General features: G+C 38.3%; 1 protein-coding gene across 1 annotated transcript in view; it reads right to left on the minus strand.

Annotated features, from left to right (window-relative positions):
* Positions 1-24613, minus strand: part of cacna1g (calcium channel, voltage-dependent, T type, alpha 1G subunit) — a gene marked incomplete at its 5' end in the record, with an annotated part of 173676 nt that overhangs the window by 90490 nt on the left and 58573 nt on the right. Inside the window, 2 exon segments of the mRNA XM_079476970.1 lie at positions 3736-3869; positions 11194-11305. Coding sequence (XP_079333096.1) covers positions 3736-3869; positions 11194-11305 — 246 coding nt within the window.

The following is a 24613-nucleotide window of genomic DNA, read 5'->3' on the forward strand; positions in this document are numbered from 1 at the left end:
TATACACATTTGAGATGAAAGTACAAATTAAAGTACTGCGTCCAGGCCAAATTACATTCCTCCTATAGCTAAGCATGGATTCACTTCAGGTGTGGTTTGTTGTTGGAATAGAAATGAAGTTCCTTATAGTCTACACTAAAATGTACTACTCTTCAAGAGGTGGGAAGCCTATTTTAGAAGATTTTGAGTTGCGCGACTGTAAAGAGGAATGACAGAGCAGGTTCTGCTGAAAGTCACGCAGAAGAGACAATAACTGTCAGCTTTCTTGACATGAGTGACGGCAATTACGTTGACAGCTTATTCTAGCCTCAGTGCTATTGCCTTGACCTGAAGAAACTGACAGCTGTCTACTCGAAACAAAACATAAGCCAGTTCAAACAGCCAAAGTAAATGATCAATGTTTCTTACCAGAATGTTCATCTGATTGCCAAAGGCCATTTTGGGATACACCATGTTTTTCTTATTTTAAAAGTAAAGGAAATCTTTAGACATTAGTTATTGGATAGGGGACTTTTATTTTAGTCAGTCTTGGCTCTCATGTTAGGTTACTAGGTTCACCTAAAATGAGATGTTTGTCAGAAGAGAGGTTTGAGGGTCTTTCTAAGAACTGAGAACAGCAACACTTCAAAGCAGAATGTCAGAACTTTTTTGCGTATTCATTAGCCTGCAGATGAGAGACAAAGGCTTGGAGTGGAGATGACAGATCACAAGATCAATCGGAAGTGAAAGAGTTAAGAAATACAGCAGAGAAAAAGTACTAAAGTAAACTGTAGCATTCTTAAATGCTAGAGTGTTGATGTATACTGTTTTTGAACTATACCATAGCAAGAGAAGAGTACTTTTATTACTATTATGCATTACAACATGTCATGGTCTAAACCACTTGAGTATTTATGGTAGTCACATTTCTTAGCAGGAAAACGGTATATTTTACCAAATGTCCTAATCATGGTGAAAATTTGTATTAGCTCAGGAGTCAGGACTGGGGAATGGTGTTGGTACATTGTTGCCAGGAGCTGGCTTATGTCACTGTTTTGAAGTATTAATTGACATTTGCAAAATTTTTAAAAATACATTTGCACATTATGGTGTTAACCCACTACAAAACGTATTCTTGTCTGTGGTTGGACCTTTATCTATGGACTTGTAATAAATGATCGCTAGGAATTTTGGGCTGGAAATTCTTTAATGTATTTCGTAAATAGGCTTTACAACTATACTATATAACAGTTTAATTTAGTTAACACTCAGTCACACTATGCGGTATTTTTCATGAGTACACTCTGACATAGAAGAGAGGGAAATATAATAAAACCTTTTACTTAACGTTACATAACACGCAACATTCAATCATTATTGTATTAGTATGATTATATTGGTTTCATCCATTACAGAGTCGCGTCGTTCGTATGACGCTTCCAGTATACAGAGTGTGCACAGTTTCCTCCATTACTTTGCTGCTGCTGTGAATATGTAAATCGCCTTGAAATATATAGTTTTTATATTTACAAAACACCAAATATCAAGCGGGTCTGTCTTCATAATCTCTCGCAGTACTGGGGGTCGAGAATCGTCTAATCGCTGCACAAGTTAAGGTTGCGTATGAGGACCCAAGCACGTTAGGGCTAGCTCTCCGGAAGCCATAGGGCCTGGAGTTCAATAAAAAAGCTCTTTGTATCAGAGAAAATCTCGGCAATAGTGAAATCGCCCTAAAAATGGGTGGTACTCTACAGAATGCGAGTTGGCGCTGATTGGGCTGTGCTTTTACAGGCAGAACACACAGTTGCTGTGGTTGAACATGAAACATCTTTGGTATTTTATTAAAAGGGTTGATGGTAAATAATTTCTAAAATATCCAATTACGGTCTTCATTTTCAATCTGAAACAAAGCTGTAATGTTTGAAAGACTTTCTATCATTTCTCTTTCTATCTATCTATCTTTTTGTGCAGGCCTTTAGTAAAAGGAAACTTCATGGAGAGTAATGCCTGCAATAATAACATATTGGTTCCTTGTCAAAGTATGCAACATTTGGTAGAGCATTATGGAAAAACTCATAAAACTCACTTCCATCAAGGTTATGGCAGAGAATGCTAGATGAAATTCTAAAAATGCATTTATACTCAATGCCTTGTTAAAAAAGGCTGAACTTTTTCTCATCATACAATGGGGAGAATATTCATTAGTCTTCAAACATTAAAACTTTAAACAATCTGTAAGAGATACTCCCTCCAGAAGCCCCATGGCTTTGATAGGTTATGTGCTTTTAGCTGAGTGTAAGTGCGTGTAAAGTTTTGCTGGATAAGAAAAAGGGTGGACTAATTTAAAAGTGAGTCGACAGAAGTTGCCAAACCGCTGCGGGTGTCTGAAACCGATACCTTGTCTTGGTGGGGTGGATTGAGGGTCTGCATTCCCTGAGGTTTTGCTTTAAAGATTGAGAAGAGAGCAGGCCAGCCTCGATGTCTCTACAGCCGAGACACACAAAGACATACCATATCCAGCACAGCGGCCAAAATCTTTAGAAGTCTTTAAGCTCTCAGGCTCTTGTAGGAGAGCAGACACCGCTCAGATAGATGAGGACAGAAGATTGAGCAAAGCAATGTCAGGGTGAGAAGAGTTGTGGAAATAGAAGCATGCAGGTCAAACACCCAAAGCAATTTATTCACTTGGCAAGAAAGATAAAGTCCATTTTGGGCTTGTGATATATATAGGAGGACATTCTCAAACCAGAGAAACAAAATAAACATTAAACATTAGACTGAAAGAAATGATCTGTGGAAACTGTACATCTCAGCTCTGGTTTCTAATAAATGGTACTATTTTGTTACTTTGGCTGCCATTTGGCCACGGCCAAAAAAATCTTCAAAAGGTGCCACAATTGATCACTGCTGACAGATTTTTGATGGCAAGCTTGTCATTTGGAGAATGTTCAAACCACCCAGTGGGGAAACGGTTTAGTGGTTTAAACCTGTAGTCTGTCACTCACTCTATATGATTATTTTGTGTGTGCACTTTGGCTGGTGCTTTCTAGAAGAGTTCATATGTTCCATAATTCCCATCTCAACAAATAATCCTATGCGATTATCAACAAGACACATGAGGTTGGATCTGAGGTAGTATGTCTGGCAATAAAGCCTGTGCTGTCACTGAGTCTAGATTGACAAGAATCACTGAATACAAATGGGATAATGTCCTTGTGCTGCTGGGGAAGCACACATCATTTCAAATAAACCATTAACTATATTAACTGTATGTGTGTGTGTGTGTGTGTGTGTGTGAGTGAGAGAGAGAGAGAGAGAGAGAGAGAGAGAGAGAGAGAGAGAGAGAGAGGAGTTTTCTGGTAAGTGATAACTCAGAAAGTGAATGGTTTTCACCCCCGATAGCATTATTTGCATACCTGCGTTGGTTTGGCATTAACTAAAGAAACAATGTGAAGCAATGTTCACACAACGTTTGCGTAATGCTGCAAAAACGACCAATAAGTGAGTAGTACAACTATTTTCTTTAACGTTCTTCATCATTTGGTGATTTACTGCTGCCATGATTGCAATAAACGTCTGAACACGTTTTGCTAAATTTTATACTATATTTTCCAAGGTCCACATTGGCAAACCTAGTTCACAAAGTTTAAAAGCGCTGAAAAGAGAAGAGGACAAAAATGCTGAATGACAAACATTTAAAAGGAAACAAACTTTAACTCTGGAAAGTTTCAGTCAAGTCAGTTTAGAATGACTCACCCAGCCAAAACAATGAAGAAGTCCAGCCGATTCCAGGTATCTCCAAGGTAACACTTTTTCCCAAAGATGCCCAGCGCTACCATCTTGATGACCATCTCCACAGCAAAGAAAGCAAAGATGAAGTCATCAAAGTCCTGGAAAGAGGCCAGAAACATCCAAAGTATTAGCAAACATTAGCAACATTGCAGAGCCTGCAAAAATGTTCTTAGTTTTTCAAAGTTGAGGAAAACTTAAACTTTGATGTCACAACATGGTGTGTGTCCATGTGCTGTAAGCCCTGACTCATCCCAACAGAATGATCTCGGTGAGTCTTTCCGAGTGGGCACAAACAGCCAACTCAAGTCTTTACTCACAAATCCTCTGCTTATGTTACACAAAATGTGCTTTACGTTTAAAAAAATTATGGTATAGGCATCAAATATACAAAAACACAGGGATGAGGTTCCGCACTATGGAGCATATGATTAATGAATGTATTAAAAGAGAATAGGAGTCAATGACACCTGCATAATCATTCTGAACCACCATTCTCCATTTGTGTACTTCCTTTTATGGAGACAAGTTATTTAGCAGTGACTTTAGCTAGTGTTAATGGTCATGAAGGATAAAGCCTGAAGGGCAATTCTGACAAACGTTTGGAAAAATCACTTATAAAACACTAATCTTATAATTAACAGAACTGCACAGCAACAACAATGACTATTCTAGAAAATCTCCGTAATTTAGTTATGCAATTTGTTATTCTTTCTTTTTGTGGCAGTATGGCACATTCAGCACTTCCAGTCTAGAATAAAAACTTGGGTAAATTAATTTTAAACAAGTCCCCTTAGGATATAGCGAAGTAATTAGTGTATAAAATGAGATATTTCTATTTATTGTTACTCAAAAATGTGTTGTTGTTAATAAGAGCCACAAGCATAAAACCAAATTGATAGACGTGAAACTTTTTTTAATTCCATTCCAACAACATTCCGTACTTTATGGAATATCTTTACTAAATATGCACGTGACAAAAATGCAAAGATCCCTTGTCTGTTCTTGAAGAAAGACCATAAGATGGCTCCTTGAGAAATCAACCGTATGGAGACTTGTTGCTTCAAGGTCAGCCATCATTGAGAAATTACCTGGGCGTTTTCAGCCAGCGAGGACATTAGTAAAAGGCCATGTGAGGGATTCCCCTTCAGCCAAAGTACTGTACCTGAACTCAGACAATGCACTGAATGCATGGAATGTTAATCGAGTCACAGTGGAAAGCATTTACTGTCGATCTGAACATCACTCAACCTCTAATGTATTACTTCACCCCTGATTTTACACCTGCTGATGTTATACTGTAAAGTACACAATTGGCTTAACAGTGGATTAGAGGTCTTACCAATTGAAGGTTAATAAAAAACTGCTACGATGGGCTGGGGGAAGACTGATCCCAGACACTCAAACAATAATATCAAAATATCAAAACAATGATCAAACCATTAAAAATGTGGGAACCAAACGGCACAGGGGAACTACTGACTACAATAGTAGTACTTTGGTAGTCAAGAACTGTTTGGTTTCCCACATTCTTCAAAACCTTTATAACATACCATTTATAAAGGTTTGACACATCTTGAGGGCCAGTAAATGATGACAGAATTTGTCTCAAGCCATTATCACGATGTTGACAAAATCTCATCTGTGTTAGCTTGCAGAAGCAAACATTGTTACCTTGGAGACATATTTAAAACAGCAGAATTCACAACAACAACTTTCAATTCATCAGAGAAAACAATGTTTACGTTTTCGAAGCGACAAATGTAAGATTAACAATAATGCAGCTTTCCTTAAGTACGTCAGTTAGGTCAACTTTCAGAATCTGGTCCTGAGACATCAAGTGACCCTTATTTTTGAGCCTTCCTTTATTGGCTCATTCTGACCCGATACTTCAAGCGAGATGGATGCATCTCATAAAATACCACACAAGTATAAAATGACTGTCGAATTATTCTTTTATATTTTTGATACATGATTCCTCAGCAGTCCATGCACAGCACTTGGCTCGCACAGCTGTATATATATGCATGTGTGTTTTTACATCTCCAGGGGCCTCCGTCTACGGTTCAACAGCTCCCTCCAAAGATTAACGATGCAGACCAGGGGAAGCCCTCGACAGAACAGACTCTCCACACAGCCAGCCAGCAGAGCTCGAGGCTTAAACATTCTCCACAGCTCACACACACACACACATTACAGACTATATGAATATCTTCCTCCTTTATAATATTTCCTCCTCTCTCATCTCCTTTGTTTCATAGAACCTCTTTCCACACCCCCCCCTCCTTCTTCTTCCCTATCCACCCATTTCTATTTAATACATGTCATCCTTTTTCATTTTTCTGGGGAAGCATTCAAAAATAGCTTGCAGAAAGATCGGTCTCATCCGCATGTGTGGAAGCGAGGGCGTTCGCGTGCGCGTGCGGTGATCTTTTGGCACTGAATAATTCTTCTCATGGTGTCCTCTTTGTTGTACAAATAGCTGAGTGGTTTATTGTCTGCCTTCTGAGTAGGTTATTCTAGTCCGACCGATGCCCTTTCCAAAGAAAAATTATTCTTTAAATCCACCCAGATCTTCTCCGCACAGACCAATCCGTCCCCCCCCCTCACTGCGATGCACGTTTATCTTCTATGTTCTTACTAATTCCTCTAATGTGAATGTGTGGAGAGTGGTTGCTATGCAGATGACATCATTGAGTCTAGAAGGAACATTAACAGACGTGAACACTGCAGCATTCAAACAGCAACCATCACGGTACCAGACTCAACAAAATCATGCACATCGCTGCTGTCCTTCTGAAACCTTGCATCTCCATATTTTCTCATACTTTTGCCATACATCACTATTAATAATAGTCACCCATTATGTTTGTCACTTTGTTTTGCAAATGTATGTAATCATTATGAAATAAATACGTTTTTACAATTTCCTAAAAAACAGCAAATTTGTAGATGCAAGTGTTATAAAGGACTGCAATGATATTCACAGTTTAATGTTTGCCCTACATGGACATCTATGCCTCTTAAAGGGGCAGCGCACACAAAAAAGAAAATTCAAGCATCATCTACTCACTCTCATGTTGTTCAAAACCCAACTTATTTGATGTATTACGTGAACACAGATGGAGTCAGAATGACTCCAGTCCCAATTCACTGCCATTGTGTGAAAACTTCATGGAACGAAGAATGCGGTCATACAGGTTTAAAATGAGGGTAAAAACAATGGCAGCATTACAAATTTTGGGGCGAGCATACCCTTTAACTTCAAGGATTTTTGTGGAATAGAAACAGCTATAATAGGAACAGCTTTAAAAACATCTGATGAAACGAAACTGCATCCTAATGGCTGTTAATTTGCATTATACTGTACATCCCATCATGCTACCAGCAAAAAATAAACCATTATCATTACATGAATTACTCCAGGGTAGAAGGGATTCCCCTGTGAAACTGACAAAGAAGAACAACATATGCTCACTTTACCTAGAGAGAAACAGCTAAAAAAAACAGACCATACTGTTCAACTGACATCCACTTTAATCATGCACGCTCATCAATCAGAAAAACACATGCATACAGAAAGAGAGAGAGAGAAAGAGAGAGAGAATGTTAGTGCACAAATGGCGAGCTGCAGTAAGTGTCTATATAATGGTGATGGCAGTGAGTTGACAGAACAGATGACAGAACTTCATGCATGACTCCATATGTTCTGAATCTTTGCCTGTGTCGAAGCACACAGCCAACTCATTGGCCATCCTGATAAACCTGATGCTGCCTGTTTTCCTAGAAACTATTTCTGTCTAAATTAAAACCGGTATATAACGCAAACATATGCATACTAATTCAGCAATTTAGTACATAAGGTGAAGGATGTCATTTCCTCCATCAGCAAACAGAATCTCAATCTATTCGTTTATCTGAGTGGCGAGACAACAGCATCGGCTCAAGCTATGAATTTAAGGCTAAGTTTTTAAGACTAGTTATTATAAATTAGTACATTTTATATTACCGCATCTGTGCCAGAAATTACTATTTGGTAGTAATCATTTTATCTTCTTGATACTGAATGAGAGCACTTCAGTGTTTTGACTGGTATGTGTTCATATGAATAACAGTGCTTGAAAGGAGAAGCAATAAAGAAATGATAATGTGCTGTGTGGGCAGCATTGAAAGGGCGAAGAGAAAAAGCGAAAGATTCCAAACATGCTCCCCGGCTTTATTGTATTATCCTGAATCCCATTATTCCACCAAATGCATTATTTTAGAGCTCATGCTGAAGGCCAACCCCTGGTCAAGTCTGTTACCGGGCCCAGTGTCCACCTGAAAGTGTGATGGGCTGTACGTCTTTTTAAATTTCCTGGTGACCAGGTTTACAATCTTATTTTTGGCTAATCACAATTATATATCCATATGGCAGGCAGGAGAGTGATTTGATGGAGCAGTTGGAATAGATAATCACGGTAAATATTTACCGGTTCGGGAATGAAACAGCAAAAGCTGTTAATTCCTGATATTACTGTAGGGAGGGGCCGGGACTGGAGATGGTTTCATTTGCGTCAGTTAATGTTTGCACACATTTCCAGAAGAAAATGATCTATTTCCATTAAATTGCACTGAAAACTTGGCATTATCAGTGGAAAGAAAGCAATCTCACCCAGGAAAGGCGAAGAGAAAAAAAATTATGAGTTCCAGGAAATTCACAGAAAAGTTTTCATTTTGAGTTTAACACTTTACGATGTCTATTCCTAAATATAATTAAAAAAAATCATTATAGAGACTTCATTGTAAGATGTGAACACTGGTCCAGAAGCACTTCCGGTTCGTTTTTTAGTTTATTTTAAATTGTACATAAATAATACATTGTATAATGTTTAATATTGTATTCAACAATATTAAAAGCCCACTCAAACTCAACTCAAAATGTTTACCCAAAAATACTACAAGCTTGACATAAAAAAAACCTGAGACATTTCTTATTATTTGCCCATTGTTACAATGAATAAAGGTTATTACGGTTTATGTATTTTATTGCTAATTTTGTCAAATTTTTAATTACTTGTATCTGCTGATCTTGAAGCATCGGGCAGATCATTACAGAAATGCGTAACAGTTCCAGAGAAGGTACATGAGAGTGATTTATTTCCCCTTTTGGGACGGCACTACAAGACATTGTTCATTTGCAGTGTAGTAATACAAGTCTGTAATAGCGAATTAATATATGGGGCTGCCGAACCAGTGGTGGTCTTTTAGGCCAATAGCATAGCCTTGAATTTGACGCGAGCGACTATAGGGAGCTAATGTAACTTAATGAAGAGAGGAGTGACAGTAACGCATTGCAATAGTCCAGTCTGGACAGGACAAGAGCCTGGACTAGGACTTTGCCTAGCATGCTTGGACAGGAAAGGTCTAATTTTCCTAATGTTGTAGAGGATGAATCTACACGACCAGGTGGTGCTGGCAACATGATCCGTGAAGTTGAGCTGATCGATTACCACTCCCAGGTTTCTGGCTCTGGAAGGTGTGATAGGTTAATGAGCCTAGTTAAATGGAGAGGTTGTGATGAATCTTTGGATCGACTGGGATTACAAGCAGCTCAGCTGCAGGTAATGGTACTTCATCCAGAGTCAAATGTCCCTCAGACATGCTGAAATGCGTGCAGAAACAGGCAGATCGTCGGGCTGAAATGACAGGTGGAGTTGTGTATCATCCTCATAGCAATGATAGGAAAAGCCGTTTTTCCAAATGACAGAACCTAGGGATGCCTTGTACATGGAAAAGAGCAACAGTCCAAGCACTTAGCCATGAGGCACCCCTGTATTGAGATGTTGGGACTCAGAGACCTCACCTCTCCGGGATACTCTAAATAACCTACCTGAGAGGTACGACTTGAATCATTGTAGCACCATTCCAGAGACACACATAGCCCCAAGGGTCGACAGGAGGATGTGGTGGTTAACCGTGTCAGAGGCAGCAGATAGACCCAGTAGGATGAGTACAGATGTTTACATGAATATTAATGTATATTAATTCTATTAAATACTCAACATTTATTGATTCGTCTACATGAGGTTAAGTTTGGACCACATTATGTTTGTTTATGTTGTTGCCTCTTAAACTCTACACTACAAATATAATATCATCTACATCAAAATACTACATGGCATTACAAATGCAATATTGCTGAATACTGTGCTTTATTCACACTATGGAATACATTCAATTATTCCATGCACTTCACAATACTACTCTACACTGTAGGTTATTGTTATGCATCAACAAAAAATATATATCCTATTGAGATGTTGTCAACAAGACGCTTACTTCCCTAATCATTCTGTCAAGAGTACGTCAATACTAATTTTGCTATAAGCCTGGAAGCACACCATCTCACATCTGATTTATGCCGGACGTGACAGTTTGCCTTTGAAGCGAACCTTACAGTATAATCGCTCCTTGTTTGCATTCCGTACAGCGAACATGACCCACTGTCGCGATGTAAAGAGCATAGATTAGTCTCTTTCATTACAACAACCATTAGTTTAATAACTCGGAAATAACAGGCGATTTATCTCCTGCCACATTCAGTCACATTATATTCTAAATGACTTGATTACAATGCCCGAATGGATGACTGGCTTGAAGTCGTGTTGTAAGCACTTCATTTAATGCTGGTAAATCCTCTCTTTGCCTTTGCCGTTTCAGGATCATCTGCCTTCATGTAATTTTACAACACCCCTGTAGTATAAGATTGACAGTGCAGGGATGTCCCATTAACAATGTGAAAATGGCAAAAGGTTTCTATGCAGGTTAGGCAGGGGTTAAGTGAATGAGAATATCTGGGTAATGAAACTATAAAAGACAATGGAAAGTCCTTTGAACATTAGAAATATCAGTGTGTGTGTGTGTGTGTGTGTGTGTGTGTGTGCGCGCCTGGTTGTATACGAGAAAGATGGCAGAGTATCAAGAAGGGAAGACAGCTCTCTGATATCCTTAAGGCTACTCATCTGTTAAACAAAGCAAAAGGAATTTAGCAGATTGAAATCAAATTCCCAGAGCTACGTTCCCAAGTCAATGATAAAACAGAGCAGCTTCTTTCCTGCGATATCTGCTTTGAATTACGGGCGAGGATCTCTTTGTTGCCCATCACCACATGTGGTTCTGGGCATTCCTGTGTCTTTTGGAAATCAGTCAACACAACATGCTTCAGGATATCTAGAGAAACCCAGTGTTCCACGAAGATGAGAGTTATGCGAAAACGATCCCCTCGAAATGATTCTCTCTTTATTTTTAGGTGTAATACTTGTGTAACACCTCAATCTGTCAAAAATCATTTCAACTCCAGAATTGCTTCCATCTGTTTCGTTTTTTGATTATTTTAAGGACGACGGGTTACGAGAGGTAATGTATGCGTGGTATGAAGCTTACCTCCAGGATCTCGCATCGCTCTGAGTCACAGTGGCTGTCCTCACAAGGGTGGAACATTCCCAAAGTAACGCAGTTCAGCAGAATAACCAACATGCTGGCCCTCTCGAACCATGTGGGGAACAGAAGTTAAGGAATACAGAGAAAAAACAACACACAAGCAGGCTCAGATACAGCAAACGTTCTGTTTGGCATAAAAATGAATGGCATTATAACAAAATAGATACCACATCCATCAGCAGGCATACTTTTAGAAATACCTCGGGTTGTCAGGTCAAGCTATTCGGAGTTCAAAGCAGAACTACTGGTAATTTATTGACATACCTCTGCTGTGTAAATTCTCTCATATTTTCGCGTTGTTTTGGAAAATTAAAAAAATAAATTTTGGCACTGTAATGAAAGATCACCCGGCACTCATAATTCAGTAATTACAGCTAAAACAAATATAATTTTAAAGGCTAAAATTATTCATTCTGACGTAAAATGGGGTCAGTCCGGCTAAATGTGTTAGGGTGACGATGGTACTTTTGTCATTATTTTTCTTGATTTACTCTTGGGAAATAAATGACCCTTCATCCTTTTAGTAATTGATCAGGGGGCGGGTAAACGCGACCGGTCCCCAAGATGCCAAGCGCCCATCCGGAGGTCGAGCTCTCACATTTACATCTAAATTAAATACAAGAATGCTAATGTCTATACAGGGTGCCGTCTGAACAGAAGTGGACAGAAAACTTGCTCATTTTTCACCGTTACTACCAGAGGAAGCCCCAAAGGGACACAATTAAAATCCCCAATATTAAATGAGAGGATGTGCCATTAAACAGGAAACTTCTAAAGAAGAAGATGCCCCCCCGGGGACATTGATCATCTCACCGGTCAACAATACAAATCCGTGGGCTATATCGCGTTATGACATCATAACCCAACAGGGAAATAATGCACCACATTAGGTGCCAAAAGAAAGTTTAACAATGAGATAAAGACCTCCTATGTGATCCCTTAGGATCGCTTATGAGAAAAAATCTGTTACTGGCCTCACTGCCGTGTACGTATTTATGGGAAGTAATAAACTTGGGCTCAATAACGCATCTCGCGTGTCGTGACAGGTAAACAGAAAAGATTTTCAGGGATAAAACCAGAATAGTGGCAGAATAGTGTTTAACAGTTCTTGACCAGAATGAATGTCTCGGTTGCATAAAGGGGCTGTAATGTATTCTACATGAATAATGTAAACAGTCAGAATGTGTCTTCTTCCTGCAGAAAGGCAGGAGACTAATTACAAGCTGCTAACTTCTCACAGGCATTATTGATCTGTAGGCGCTGAAGCAGAGGCTCAGATCACAATTACTGTAACTCACAAAGTCATAAACTATGCTGAACTAAACAATGTTAAAAATGTAAGATGCACACTATAGAATTCGGGCTTACTCCAATCCTGGAAGGATCAAGCAAATAACTATATCTGTTATTGTCCTTGGGTTTTTCCGTCACTGCACATAATAATAACCATTTTTACATGGTATACGTTTATACGATGAGTAAAGTGTTTAAAGTTTACTCACCCTTGACTTGTTCTAAATCTGTATAAAGTTCTTTGTTCTGATGAACACAGAGAAAGATATTTGGAAGAATGCTGGTAACGGTTCTTGACCACCATAGGAGTCATAAATTAGAAATTGAATTTGTAGAAAATGTATACATATATCATACAGAATGAATTCCACAGCTACATTGAAAGTAAAACCCGAAGCTCTTAAAAAGATTAACATCAAAGGAATCAAAAAATCTAAATCCTTCTCCGTCTCATAATAAAATAAAGCACCAGTCACTAAAGTTGCCAGATACATTTACGAAATCACCCAGAAAGGCAGGACGGATGAAATCCCAGCACATGACACAAAAAAGCTTTTTCTACGGCTGTCTACTGTACTTTCACGCCAGTCCTTTATAAAACATCTACAGTCACCCATAAATATTTGCAGATTGAAAAATATGCAAGTGCCTTCAGTTGCTTGTGGGCTCAAATGAGCTTTAATGAACTTTGCATTGCTAATACTTTCTTCACCAAGCAGCGATAAATGATTAAGCAGAATCCTGTTGACAGTAATATACAGACACCCCACCATAAACAATAAATGAGAATGCTGGAACATGTGATTGTGCGCTTATGAATTATTCCTTTATCTATAAAACAGAGCACTGAATTCAGTTCACACTAGGCTAGATCGGAACATCTGAAATTCTGTGTGAAATGCATTCTTTTCTTTTGAAATGCGCTTGGTGAGCCGTGGCACAGATACGGATGCACCTTCTCTCAAGTTGACTCCCGCACTGTGAGCAGACGGGCGTGTTTAGTCACGTGGAAGGCTTTTCTTTGTTCATCATTCAGTGGAATGTAGTTGGATATTTCTCACAGGCAATAGTGGGATCAAACCACATCAAGTCTTTATGTTGTGTTTATGTGCAGCCTAATCCCTATTGCGGCAACCTTCATGCTCTAAAAAGCGTTGTTTTCATTGTTCTGAATCTGACAGAATGACTGTACGTGTGATTCGGCAGCTTTTCAGACAGATTGTGCAGACTAAAGCTGAGTTCTAATGCAAATCAAAGAAAAAAAGTGAGAAAAGAGTGACACAGGTAGGCTGAAGAAGCAACACAGTGAAATTTGTCAAGCTCTGGTCCTGGGTTATAGACTTATCTTATGCGAAGTAATGAATAAATGAGGGGGTGTATGAAGGACGCAGGAACGCTGGGAAATTCTGTTGCAAGGACATGCAAGGATAACAAACCGGCAAATGCATTTCTTATGTTGGTTGGCCACTTTTATGCACAGAGCATCCATCATATTTATGCGACAATATACATAATGCACATGTATTTGAATACAAATCATTCCAAACCATCCGTATGTTCATTCCTTTCCAATCCATCTTACCGTTCACATATTCTTCATAGTCTGTGTTCATTCAAGCACTTTGTTTAGTGGCCCTTTCTCCAGGCCCCCGGGAGCCCAAATGGGTGAGTGCCATGCGTGGCAAATAGCAGTATTTCTTCAGGCCTCAGTTTAATTCAGGACGCTTGACATTGGCTATGTTTCATCCCAGACTCTTGATCTCACATTCTTCAGTGTCACACATTCAGACACGGTCCTAAGCAGAGCACTCTCAGGATTAACATTTCTTGTGCCACGGCATTAAAACGTCTGGTCCTATTCAGAGTAACTACTACTCTTTTCTAGGATTTCATAAGGACTCTTATAAGCAACAAGCACATTTGATTGTAAACCGTTTTGAGAATTTTTAAGTTGGTTGTGCAAAAATATCATGGCCACCCATGACTAAAAGCCTCTTTAACAAATAGTTCAGCCAGGAAAGAAATTTCAATAAAATAAAAATTCTACAAATTGCCAAAAAAAAATCACCATTAAGTGCGTTTAACAGAAAAGAATAATACATGTTTGAGACAACATAGGAGTGAGTAATAAGTAATACGTTTTTAACTCAACTACTGTACTGCTATATTGTTATCATTATAATAATGGAACACAATATTTTACCAACCAAAACACAAAATGATTTGACAAGGAAGTCCACCAAGATCCATCTAACTGTATTACCAGAGATGGATCAAAAACTAGATGGAACTGATTTCATATCTCAGAAATATTGTCTGAAGCCTGAAACTGACACATCCTCATTACTCAAACAAGCCCATTTGTCAATCTGTGAAGTGAAAGACTGAAGCTGTGAAAACATAACGGATTTGGGGAGAGAGACTGAGAAAACAGGTTTATTCATCCAATGAACTTTAAAGTTTAACAGTACTTGCTTGTAAGCCACTGTCAATAGTTTTGTGGAGTAAAACATTGCACCCGAACATCCTGCTAAACGGTATTAAATTAATACTTAGAGACACGCGGCCTCTGGGTAGTTCTTCCAAAAATTATTTACTCATTATTTACTCTTTTTAACCTGTATGACTTTCTTCCAAGGAAAACAAAAGAAGATATTTTGAAGAATGTTGGAAACTGAACAACGGCGGTACTCTTTGACTTGCATTGGTTTTGTGTCCTTACAAAATAAGTGAATGGGTTGTTTCGTTACTGACATTCTCCAAAATATCTTCTTTTGTGTTCTGTGAAAGAAAAAGTCTCACAGGTTTTGAAATGACAGTATTTTCATTTTGGGGTGAACGCTCTCTTTAACAATTATTCCTGCATGATCTCTCTGTGATAACCACAGGGGCTATAGAGCGTAAAATTAAACAAAACAATACAAGGGAGAAATTAATGTTGAATAAACGTTTATAGTGAGCAGCTGTAGTTTTCTGCTTTGGTTTAAATCGGAGCCTCTCATTATAAGCATCTCATGTTTTACATACAGCAGCTTAACATAATTCACTTTAATTCGCTCCAAGCGGAGACACTTAATGTCACATAAGTTTAATTCGTTAGGCGGTTAATCTTGTGAAAAATTGCGACATAAACGTTTTGCGTCTTGTTTATATGTTTGATTCTTCAAGGCAACGGTCCAAATGCATTTGCAGGGATCACATCACAGTCTTTAACAGATTGTGCCTTTCTGATAAACATAAAAACCCTCAGAAGCCATTTAAAGGCCAGATGGCTATAAAAACACTGAGATTTCCTCAGCATCTCTTTGGAGTCCTGCAAGCAGCAGTAAGATCAGAAGTAAGGTCTCTGTGGAAAACTGACGACAGAATTGTGATGGAGCTGTGACAAAACTGAGGAGAGGTGACAGGAGAAAGCGCTAAAACAGCCTCTCTCTGCTCAACGCCTGGGAGACCCTTAAAGCTAGAAAAGTTAAAAAAAAGTTGTGTGTTGTGTACAACTCCAACTTTCTCACAACAACAAAGTGAACTTCCGAGTGGAAAGCGATGTTTAAAATTCAAAACTCGCTGCGGGACACAAACGCGTGTTGTTCTGATCGAAACACGTGGACAAACATGCGCCAAACATGTTGAACTTTGTATAAGCACCTATTGTACTATTGTTCTTTTATGACATATCGCTTATAGCTCCCTGAACTCTTTGTAAGTCGCTTTGGATAAAAGCGTCTGCGAAATGACTAAATGTAAATGCCATGCTGGATGTGGAACAGTCAAGATCTGAAGACAGTTGTTTGCATTGATTATTAAAGAAAAAAGTGTAAGTGTACCAACAGCATTTTGTCCGTTTTAATCATATGTCTGTCTGTCATTTTCCTATCAAGTGCACTTTGTCCAAATTCACCATATAGAAAAGAGTAAATATACACACACAAGACGGATAGGCCCTCAGGAGCCCAGATATGCGAGTGCCATGCGTGACCAATAGCTGTATTTCATCTGGCCTCTGTTTAATTCAGGTCTTTGACATTGGCTATGGTTCATAGACTCTTGATCTCAAATTCTCCAGTGTCACACGTTCAGACTCTGTCCTAAGCTGAGCAACCTCAGGATTAAAAAAAGTCTAAAAAGTCTGGTCTTATTCAGAGTAACAACTACACTTTTCTAGGATTTCATCAGTACTCTTACAGGCAAAAAGCACATTTGCATTGTAAACTGTTTTGAGGTTTTTTTATTTGGTTATGAAAAAATATCATGGGCATCCATGACTAATTCACAACGTACAAATTCATACAAACTAGCCACCTCGTAAAATAGGTAAGAATTCCAGTGAGATCAGTTAGGAATTTTAAATTTTAACAGTGTGTGACTTAACATTCAAGATGGTTAAAAGGTTGTCAAAAGGTTATTTATAATCTTACTGTAACTCAGGTAACAATACGGTCAAGTAAAACTAACAACAAAACTGTAAGCTTGACAGGAAGTTAAGAAGGCATTAAGGAATAATGGTATTGTCTCAAACATTTCACACTTCCAGAGGCTGAAAATGTTGAGACTCAAGTGCATTGTGCCAAGAGCCAATGATTTTCTGCCGTGGAGCATTAGCTCCTTCATTCGCTCAATTAGAGCCCTGTTCATACCCTGCAGTATTTCGATGTGTCTCTGTCTTTTCTCCATCTGCCTCAGTCTCCTCATAGAGCTGAGTCCAGTTAGTCCAACCAAGATGAATGAGACACTGAAGTCCAATTACTAATAAAGGCAGTCAGTTCGGTGCTTTCTTCTGTCCTGTACAGATGTTACACTAATCTAACAACAATGCACCTATACTGAAGCCCTGATATACCAAAAAGCAAATCAATTAGCCAATAAAGACGTATTCTGAAATAATGGATCTGAATACAATGAACAAAACAATACATAAATGATTTATAACCATGGCTCATCAAAATGGGGGGTAGTTAAGTATAGCCAATTACTGTACAATATGATATGTTTGTCAAAAACAAACAAAAAAATCATCAACCAAAGAGTTGCTAATGTTTACGTAAATATCATATTGTCCTTCTTACCTAATATGTACTGAGCAAGATTAAACTGTGATGTATTAGAATTTAATGGGTTGATTGTGTTAATGATATTCATTAACTAGATTATGTACACGCATCTACACACACTCGCTAAACAGTCTATCAATCTATTAACAGAACAGCCCTACCGCCGCCCGGTCGGAATTGTTTTTGCTGATGCGCCCTGCGATGGCTGTGAGCCATGCTTTGACACCTGACAAAGTAGCTTTAATTGTATAAAATAACATGAAAGCGTTACCAAGGGAGATGTGCATAGAGGGGCAAGACCTTTTTTTAGCTTTAAGGAAGTAGAGTTTCCATGGCAGGATTAGCTGCTTTGATGTGACGCTGCTTTAACAGCTCTAGATCTGAGCAATTTCAGTTGCGATTTCACTGGTTGATAAAACACTTTGTGCCATAACAGCCACACACCCTAGAACGGTTCCTGGAGATCATTATTAGTAACGGCGTTTTATTGTGGTGTTCAGAGCTAGAAATAAAAAAGTGAATAGTATAGAGGCCACTTGAAATGCAAACTAAATGCTTCCACACTTGCTGCCTTCAGGTAGGAAGGGGTTAAGTGGGCTCAAAAAGCCATGAGAGCAAAGTGCACATTCCTGCTATGAACCAATAAATAGTTGCTATACCATACTAATGCCTGTCATCAAAACAGTAATTGAGACATTATTCTGCTGAACTATGAGTCTTCGTCATGTGAGCCAATGTTGCCTAGCAACACGCATTTCAGAGCACAAAGGACCAGAGGTGTTTCCTGGCTCGAGTCTGCAGTAAGCATGAGAGTTTTCCACTGGCACAATGGGAGATGTATTAAACGTACAGCTAAATCACACACCAAATCCGGACGGTGCTTAACATATCATTTGATTTAACTTAATTACGCTCGCCAACTCTCAGGTTTGCAGTCACCCACTCTTATTGTATAAAATAAAAGGGAGCTACGGACTTCAGCTATTGTATAGGTCTATCTGAGTGTATGTTTTTCGTGTTGTGCCTCTTGTGCTGTAGAAAGAGTGACGTGCCAATGTTTGTGTCAGAGCATAGTGGCATCTACCTCTTGCCAACAGGGCCCCTAAGGCACGGTGGCAATCAGGTCCCCTTCACCCTGCATCTTTCCTCTCCATTTCCTTTCCAGCGCGTCTGCGAAGCCTCTGGCAGCCCGTTTCAGGGACACAGGTGCTAACTGATAAGCCATTCGTGCACGCTGGGGTGCTTAAACACAGTTCCGTCTTAAAAGGTGAATGTGTTTTTTTGAAATGGGTAAAGCCCATTATGTATCTAAAGACTACTTGTTTTCTAGGTGCATTAGATGATGAAACATCGATCCCTGGAAACCTACACTGTTGTCCCGAGCAGTATAGTTCTTCAATAAAAATATCTAAAACAAGACATACAAGTATTTTAAATACGCACTGAAAATGCTGGGCTGTTTCAAGCCATGACGGGTAAAGCATGGACAAACCCAACTGTTTCAAATTTCAATATTTGACCCAAATATGTTTTGAATCAAATCAACATTTAATCGGTTAATTGACTCCAAAATTAATATTTGTGTTTGTATAATATATGAATTGGTGTTATGTACTGTATATGTATATGAAAATACGCAAACATACATTTTAAGTTTATTAATTTAAAAAACATGTGTATTTATATTTGTACATAATATCATTTATATTTAAATATACGTAGTAACTTTATATTACATTATAACTATTTGTTATACATGAACTGTATGTGTGTGCAAAAATATACGCAACATACAAATATTCTATAAACACAATTTTGCAATCGATTATTTCCAATTTGACTCATATTAAATATGCACATGTAAAAGCATTGCATACAGATATACAAAAATAAATCGATATAGAACATTCTACTATATATGTAATGCAAATCAAGTTGAAACTAATCTGATCTAATATAATATTACTGAATCTTATGCAATTTAGCAATTGCATTTATTTCGTTTTAATAATGATCAGATCTTTTTCTGAAAGGCAACACCTAAGCAATCCTAAATAAGAAAAAAGTAGTGCAGACCTTAGTTAAAGTCTCGACTTTATTGACATTCCCAAAATCAGGACTTTTTCGATTGAGATCAATATTTTTCAAAGAAGTCTTTGGCGTGTTAATACTATCTATTTCTACTGTAACACATTGTTTTGCTTTCACTGAAGGAAAGGGTGCTTCAACGATTTAATTTCCTTCAGAAAATGTCACAGGTCACATCACCTATTGGATCATGTGTCATCCCTCAGAGGTGTACAGAAAGATTAGATTAACTCCCGAATAAGGAATTGATTGGCGTTTGATTGATTTCTAGAAGGCTACGTCTCCTAAAAATATCAGCCAGACTCACAATAGCATTGGAAATCTTTCATGGAGAAAGGAGATCATCAGTCACCAAAATGGAGCTGCGTGGTGCTGCGAGCATTTCCCAATCGTGCTATTGGAGAAGATATCATTCTCCATCACTTAACGATGAGGACGATGATTGTCAGTAGCCATGTTTTCATAAGCAGGAGAGTGTTTCGTACTGTAACCACGAGTATAATGTCACCCGGTGTGCGTGATTCGGTTTTATAAAGCAAAACATTATAAAAATCCAGCTGGCCCTGGTACGTCCATGCATTTCAAAGCTTTATTATTTAGCAGCCGTGTCTTTATTAAACGATCGAGACCCCCAGCACCATTTGTACCTAGAGGTAAACGACAGATGCAGAGAATATGATTTGCGGATGTTTATTCACTTATGCGTGGTCGGGAACCGAATGAATATTTCTCCCTGTGCTAAAGGATAATGAATAAATATTTTAACACCAAAATACGGACAGCATCTCATTAGGATCAGAGTGCCGGTACAAAGGGGCATAAGAGCTATTTTTACATCACAGAGCAAACCACAAAAGGCAAAATCCCCAAAGCAAACTGGTGCCAGTTCAGTGGTCTGCTCAGTTCTGAGACATTTCAGTTTGCAGGGGCTCTTCTACGAGTTAAAAGCATACAAATTAACACAAAAAGTGGCAGGTGCTAGATCACAGAACCTTAGTCACACATTAGATCCAGTCATAGTAGTGAATGAACGCATAAAAAGATGCAAACATCATTCACTCACCTTCGTATTGTTTTAAACCTCATATTGTTTTAAACTCCGTGTCTGATGTGAAGAAAAGGGAAATGTTTAGCAGAATTCCCAAATTTTGAAACCTTTTCTCAGCATTGTGAACGACATGTTTTTCATGTTCAAAAACTCAAACTCAAGTTATTCAAAACTCTTTAAAATCTTAAATTATGTTGTATCTAAAAACTTCACTCATTTATCAATTTATCATATTTTTTGAGAATTCCTGGCTCATTCTTTTCTCTGGCCAACAAACTGTAGGTCTTGTTTGGGCAAGACTAGATCCCATTGGCTGAAACGAAGACCTGTTCAGTCCAGGAAAGATTAAAGCAGAGTTATTCAAAGACATCAATGGCAGCCGACAATGATGCTCTCTCTTTTTCCTCCTCACAGACACTCTCAAAGGGAGCTGTGAATAGTCAAACACAGTCTCCTGGTATGCATTAGCAAAGCGACAGGTGAGAACCTGAGTAGCAAGGATGAGGCGAGGTAACACACTGTCAGTGTTCTCTCTCTCTCTCTCTCTCTCTCTCTCTCTGGTATGATGATGGTCAAAACAATCTTTGGCAGTGTTTTTATAGAGCGATTTATCACAACAAATGGAGACAAGACAAAGACATGCATTGTCACAATGTGACCTTGTGTTGTTAAATCAGGCATTGGCCGTGAGACACATGCAATTCAACCAGTTCACACGCTCACACGCCACACCGTGTATTTCTCACCCCGAAAAGGCAATGCCGACCAAGTTGTCCTGCAAGCTTTATATATAACATTGTCTACGAGGCGCAGGCACACAAAGTGAAGTTTCCTGCCGCCAGCACGTATCTCGGCCAGATTGCGTTCGTTACTAGGCAACATAGATGCGCGAACAGACATAAGTTAACGGAACCTTCTCGGCCACCGTACGTTCGTTACTAGGTAACCAACAATATCGCGCGAACACAAGTCGTGATGGAGCAGGTAAGTTGGAAGAAAGCTCGTCTAACATTTTAGGCTAGAACATTTTATATATAGCCCATCGTATACATATTGATGCAGTCAAAACATTATATGAAAACTAAGGGAAATGTTAAAGGATATGGAAAGGAATGAAGATGTATTTCTTCACACAGGAAACAGTGGAAGAGAACACACAGGAGATAGTGGAAAAGTCAGTGGACAGGACAGGGAAGAGAAAAGCTTGTGGAGCAGCCACATAGGTGTACATAAAAAAATGAGTGGACAACCAAATGCCCTTTATCACCAAAGGCCCTAGCAGCTCCTATTACTGGTGCTCTGTTTGCAGACAGGAGAATTCATGGGCCCATTAAGGTGTGACTGATATCAACAGGCATGTTAAAAGCAAAGGGCATAAGTCCAAAGAACAGGCACTTCAGTCAGTAAGTGGGATTGCAAAGTTTTATGCTCCAGCTTCTGTTGGTGGCATAAAAGAACAAGAGAGCAAGGTACATGTTACATATGAAATTTGGGGGGTCGGGGCTCCATTAGGGCTCACATCCCTAACGGCATGTGATCTCACTCCAAGCTTTTGATAAAACTTGAAACCCTGGTTAAATACTCTTTGGTATGTTCCTAAATATTAGAGCAGGGGAGTAACCAGCGGAGGAGCCCGACCCGGCCACTTTATGAATTGGCCCGCCCAGTTATCTCACAAATATTGTATTTATTAAATCATTGTACTCAAGATAATCTTCATCGCAAATCTTAAAATAACAAAATGTTGTTTAGGATGCGTAATGAATTTGATTGACTGAGCCATTTTGTGCGAATGAGTTTGTTTTCACGCTTTGCAATTTGTATGCAGTTAGCCTAGCGTTATGTGTTAGCTTGCGCGATGTCGAAAGCAAATTTCCATTAAAATTTATAATTAAAAAAAACTTGTATTTCCCCGGGCGAGTACTCCTACACGTAAGGACAATAGATGATGCTAAAATAACCTGGGGAGCTAGTTCTGAGGAGGCTGATGCAACAATACCTAACGTTACTTCTAGATTCTAAGCCATTAATTAGTACGGACTCTTCAACCGACTTTACCAATGACTCCATGTCTTGTGGAGTCATAATGTATCAGCATTTGGCTGAATATATGCATTGTTACATATTCATTATTTGACCCTTCCTGTTACTGATAAATTTGTTATTTCATATGTTTAATAAATCTTGAAAACAAATGATAACAGCCATCGTTTATATGGTTATATTTTACCAAGAAATTGTAGTAGAATATAATTCTATTATTAAAAACGTGATATGAGAACGGTCTTATGTGAAATGTTTGTTAAAAGTTTTATTTTAGTGTTGATTATTATTTAATTTGATTAACTAATTGATAAAACAAGCATTATTTTTGTCTTTACGATAATATTTATATTATTAAAAAATGAATTGGATAAAAACTGCCTGAGCGTTATTAAATAAACAAATTGATTAAACAAGAGCTATTTTTATTTTTCAGAAAGTATTTTTTTTAAACTTTATATAAAACTTAAACTTAAAGTTTTGGTAAACATTTTATTTTGGTGTGGATCATTAAATAAATGTGCTTAATTGATTAAATAGGTGGCATTTTCGTTTGAGAATTTTAATTTCGTTGACAGGTGCTCTTTCATATATCAATGACAATAATTAGCCATCTTTTAAAGGTGGAGATCTGAAACTGTTCAGCTGCACACAATTTCACGCTCCTTTGCCATTTATAGATTCCACATCTGATAGAGAGGCATTCACGTGTCTTCTGGTTCTATGAATCACATGTACGCACTTTGAGAAATTATCACAATCAAATTTAGAACAGTTTCTATATAAAATTATGAATGAGGCCCAAAGTGTCCGCTCACTTTTGCCCAGGCCCATCCAAAAATGAAATTCTGCCTTCGCCTCTACAGTATATATGTAGAGAAGATATCACATATCATCAAATATGATATTTAAAAGAGGAAAATGGCAAAATCACCATAATCAGCTTTCAAATGGTTTCTAAAATAGATGTACTTTAGTCAAGGTCAAACATGCTAAATAGTGAAAAAGTTAATGGTCCATATTTCTGTAAAACATTGTAACATTTAACTGCACTTTTTCAGTGGTATTTCATATATATATACATGGTGCCACTCGGCAGCCATGTTTGCAATACCTCCGGGCAGCTATTTCAGCTATTACCACCGACCTATCTACTTAAATGGAGGAAAATTATCACATTTCATCACATATTTCTGACAACAATTAAACCTGTAGAATGACCATTGGCTCTTTTGTACTGGAAGGCGGGACTTCCCTTACTTTAGCGGCCATATTGAGCATTGCATCCCCTCCCCATTCAGAGTAATGGCAGTAGCGCATTGTTAAAATCTACTAGCTTTAGTGCACCTGATACACTTGGAAAACTGCTTTTAAATTTAAAATTAAGAGTTAATAAAATACCGTTCACCATTAAAAATGCAGCAACCACTAGAAATATGCCTAAGGCACAGTTGCAAACTACAAAACTTCTAGAATGAGATATGGCAAAAGGCCAAAGAAAAGGACAGACAGAATAAAATAAACAGCTCGCAGTAGACAGTTGTCAGGCACACATATACAGAAATGTCTACTGAACGCAGGTAGGGACATGGCAAGGCTCAGCCATTTTTAGATTTTTGTAAACTTCTGTCAAACCTGATCCCCTCACAGCTCAGCTCTGAGTGAAAACAACATGTAGTTGAACATCAGAGGAAAAGGAGAGGAGTAGAACATGTTCTAGAACCAAAGTAGAAGTCTCTCATAATACCCGAGAAGAACACAATTCTATTTCTTTCAGAGAAAGGAGACAATCCTTTGACAACATTGAATGGATTGACTAATCAAATAATATGTATTCTGTATA

This window comes from Barbatula barbatula (genome assembly GCF_947034865.1).
Source record: "Barbatula barbatula genome assembly, chromosome: 16".
Taxonomy (NCBI): domain Eukaryota; kingdom Metazoa; phylum Chordata; class Actinopteri; order Cypriniformes; family Nemacheilidae; genus Barbatula; species Barbatula barbatula.